The sequence below is a fragment of the Maniola jurtina genome, chromosome 8, assembly GCF_905333055.1.
Source record: "Maniola jurtina chromosome 8, ilManJurt1.1, whole genome shotgun sequence".
In the NCBI taxonomy this organism is placed as follows: Eukaryota; Metazoa; Arthropoda; class Insecta; order Lepidoptera; family Nymphalidae; genus Maniola; species Maniola jurtina.
Window position 1 is genome coordinate 15417107 of NC_060036.1, and position 3506 is coordinate 15420612.

Genomic DNA, 3506 nt, shown 5'->3' on the forward strand with positions numbered 1-3506 from the left:
CTACTGTATATTCGGTTGTTTCTGATCGCAAAGAAGGTTGGTTCATTGCCTTCATTTAAGACAGTCAGGTTGAAGCGAGCTAGAGATTGGATCACAGCAGAGCCCCTAGCGTCTTCCTCCTCACAGCCCCACCAGGGACTCCTAGCATTGATATCGCCACCGATGATGATATTCGGCGTACCGAGGTTATTGACCACTGTCGCGATGAAGTCTAGGTCCATATCAATGTCCGCATCTTTTTCTAGATAGACGGAGACAAAGCCTACCAGGACACCGTTAACCCTAGCCTTGCATGCCACAATATTCTCCGTAATTAATTCTGGATTCACGATTAAGTGTAAGCTACGGTCAGTGACAAGAACTGCCGACTTAACTGGTTTGGATCGGTCCATGGTGTCTTTCTGGATAACTCTGCAGTTACATTTAATTTGTGCGTCCGAGCCCACATACGGTTCTTGAACTAATAAAATAGCGATTTGGAGGTCGTAAGCAGCTTGAAGGCATTCTTTTTGGGCAGCATATCCCCTGCCCAAGTTTATTTGCGCTACTTTTAGTTGATCAATTCCCCTAGTAGTAGAGCTAGGGCTCTGAGGTTCTGAGAGCTGTGAGTCTAATACTCCCTCGTTATTGTCCTGGCTGCCCGTATCAGCAATATGAGACCGAACTTCTAGCTATTCGGTCCCATTTCTGCCATTCCGGGCAGCTTTGACTATACGCTCCGTGGGTGCAGGTCTCTGGCTTTTCCCCTTTGTTTGAGCAGTTTATGCAAATAGGGGTTTCCGCCCTTCTCGGACAGTGCCGCGTGTCGTGACTTCCCGCGCAATGTCCGCACGACTCCTCACCCCGGCACTCCTTCGAGAAGTGCCCAAAGCCCATGCACTTGTAGCACTGGACTATCGGTGATTGGTCTTGTGCTACAATCACCTGATAGCCAATTCTCAATCTCATGTCCAGGAGAGTTTTATAGAGACCAGGGGAGACCTCGATTATGACATTACTAATGTCTTTGGTTCTCCCTTTAGTTCTCCTCACTACTTTGATATTTTCATTCAGCAACACTGCTTCCCCCAGAGTCCCTGTATTTTGCCTCATGATCGCTTCCACCACCTGTGCATCCGAAGTGTCGTTAATGACCCCTGGAAGCCTTAGGAGCGGGCGTTTGGTTGTAATTTGCGCCACAGTTAACTTTTGAGAGGCGTCTTTCAGCGCTGTTTGCAGCTTAGACCTGCCTTCAGCTGAGTCGCAGGTCAGGACCACTTTTTGGTTTTTCCGTCTCCTGATGGAGCTGACCCCAACCCCTAGTCCAATGACGTCTACGCTTGATTTAATTGCTTTAACTACGTCGTCACTGGTATCCCGGGGGTCGGCGGACTCCACCAGCAGAGGGAAATTCGGCCCTGTCTGCGTCGACGGCTTAGGTGTTTTCAATATTGTTGCAAATGTTTTCTGGGCCCACGGTGCTCCTTGCGGTTGCTCAGTGACCCTTGGTTCTTGCACCTTATTCTCCTCAAGGGTCATAGTGAGCGTTCCCACGTCCAATCTTAGTGCTGCTATGTCCTCTTGGACCCTGCGCATCTCCAGGACGGGGCATGGCGCCGTTGGGTCGGTTCCCACACTATATTTCTTTACCTGGTCCTGTAACTCATAAACCAAGTGTCTGACTGCCTCGACTTCTTTAAACGTGTGCTCTATTTTGAGCTTAGCCTCAGCCATCAGCTCCAGATGTCTTTTGTCTACTTCCAGGAGTGAGGCACCGTGCTTGGCCTCCATTTGCGCTAGCCGTCGCTCGTATCCGGCCCGCTGTTTTTCTTTTTCAGCAATATGTCGGTTACGAGAGTCTGCCAAGCGCAAGATCATTTCTTGGAGGCCGTGCAAGCCGCTAATGACATCCTCCCTGATGTCTCTATGCAAGTTTCTACTCTCCTCCAGCCTGGTTTTTGTTTTCTGAAGGAGAGTATTAGCAAGGCGAGGCATATCATGCAGCGCCCCTCCACCGACGGCTGACAGATCCGACATGAAGGAGTCATCCCTTGCCTCATCTGCCGGCTCCTCGGCTTGCCGGACACTGCATTCTATCTCGGCTGCAGCCGCTGCTCTCAGCTGCGCTCTGATACGCAGCAAGGAAGACTCCGACCGTGGCTTGGCCGGTGACGTCCCAGGTTCTATTATCGGAATTGGAGTAGAGGTGGTGTGAAAAATGTCACCTTCACTACCTCTGCGCGCCCTACTGCCCTCAGTTTGTGGAGAGCTTTCCGCACTCCTGAACTCTGCGGAACTAGGGATCCCTTCTGTGGAGTCGCCTATCGCCTGAGCCACTGGAGATTCAGCTGCGCTCTCAAAGCCAACGCTACCAGGTGATGAGGTGCACGTGCCTCCGTCTCGGTCGGTGTCCTCCTCCGAAGGGGCAGGGATCCTCAGCCTGAGAGGCGGGGCTTGCTCAGGCGTAGGGTCCCGCTCTGGCCGTTTTGAGGAGGCCATTCCCTTGGAAGTCTTGGTATTAGCTCTACGTACCATAGAGGCAAGCCTCCTTGTTTGTTTTGCTGGCGAGCACGGCTTCGCCGTCGCCCGCCCGCTGACGCTCGACGATGTTGTTGCAGACATCTAGTAGTAAAATAGCTACTAATAAAATCGGTTTTTATTTGGCGCCGTAGCGCACCGTCACGCTCGCGATTTTAAGGTAATTTCGTCAAGAATGTTTTAAAGACCGATCGGAATCCGGGGACACAAAGGTCAAGGGGTCGTTACGGTCGCGTTTGGTCAAGTGTGATGGGCCGAAGGATAGTGCTCGTCAAGTCCAAGGCCCGAACTCGGGGGCTAACTGTAAGAGATTGGAAGCTGCGGGCTTAGGGGCCCTTCGGGGAAGAGAATTTCCCAGCCCCAAAAAACACCCCCTTAAGTGAATCAATCCAGGGGCGCTAATGGGCTGAAACTAGAACTATGGGCTGAATAAATTGAAGTGATGCACCAGGGGGCAGAGGGTAAGTAATCTACTCGCCGTCGGGGGCTTTAAAGGGGGCCCACGCTTTCGGCCTACGTCCCTTGGTTCAAATACGAAGCTGTTTGTGATTTGTCGCGGTATTACAGTCGGCGAGTTAGTTCGTGGCCGCTTAAAATTAAGAAAGCCAGCGGACCTTGCACCCTTAAATACCCCGACACGCCCAAAATAAAATAGCTCGTATATACCTTGAACAGTTGAAAACCGCCTTCACACGGCGAGTATTGTCCCAGGCTGACTCCCTAGGCAGGAGGTAGTTCCCGCCCAGCAGCAAATACCTCCAGATATCTTCCCCCTCCCACAACCTCACAAGCACACACGCGATTTTGACAAATGAAGTGTCAAATGGAAGGGCTTGACGAGACCTATCCACACTGGCAAAAAACGGGACTCCTCCAGGAAAACTGGGGTAGTTATCCCTGGGGGAATACTTCTTATTTGACTCACTGTAACTCCGCTCCCGATGATCGGAGAGGGATATCGATTTCGAAAATGCCCCTGAACTTTGGTC

The 3506-nt window shown here is 51.5% G+C and overlaps 1 protein-coding gene across 1 annotated transcript; it reads right to left on the minus strand.

Moving 5' to 3' along the window:
* Positions 1–645: 645 nt before the first annotated feature.
* LOC123867724 lies at positions 646–2601 on the minus strand. Its single transcript, XM_045909900.1, has one exon. It carries the CDS (start codon positions 2599–2601, stop codon positions 646–648), a length of 1956 nt encoding a protein of 651 aa, XP_045765856.1.
* Positions 2602–3506: the final 905 nt, after the last annotated feature.

Coding starts and splice junctions, on each gene's coding strand:
- LOC123867724 (XM_045909900.1), bottom strand. CDS start 2,601: ATGTCTGCAACAACATCGTCGAGCGTCAGCGGGCGGGCGACGGCGAAG.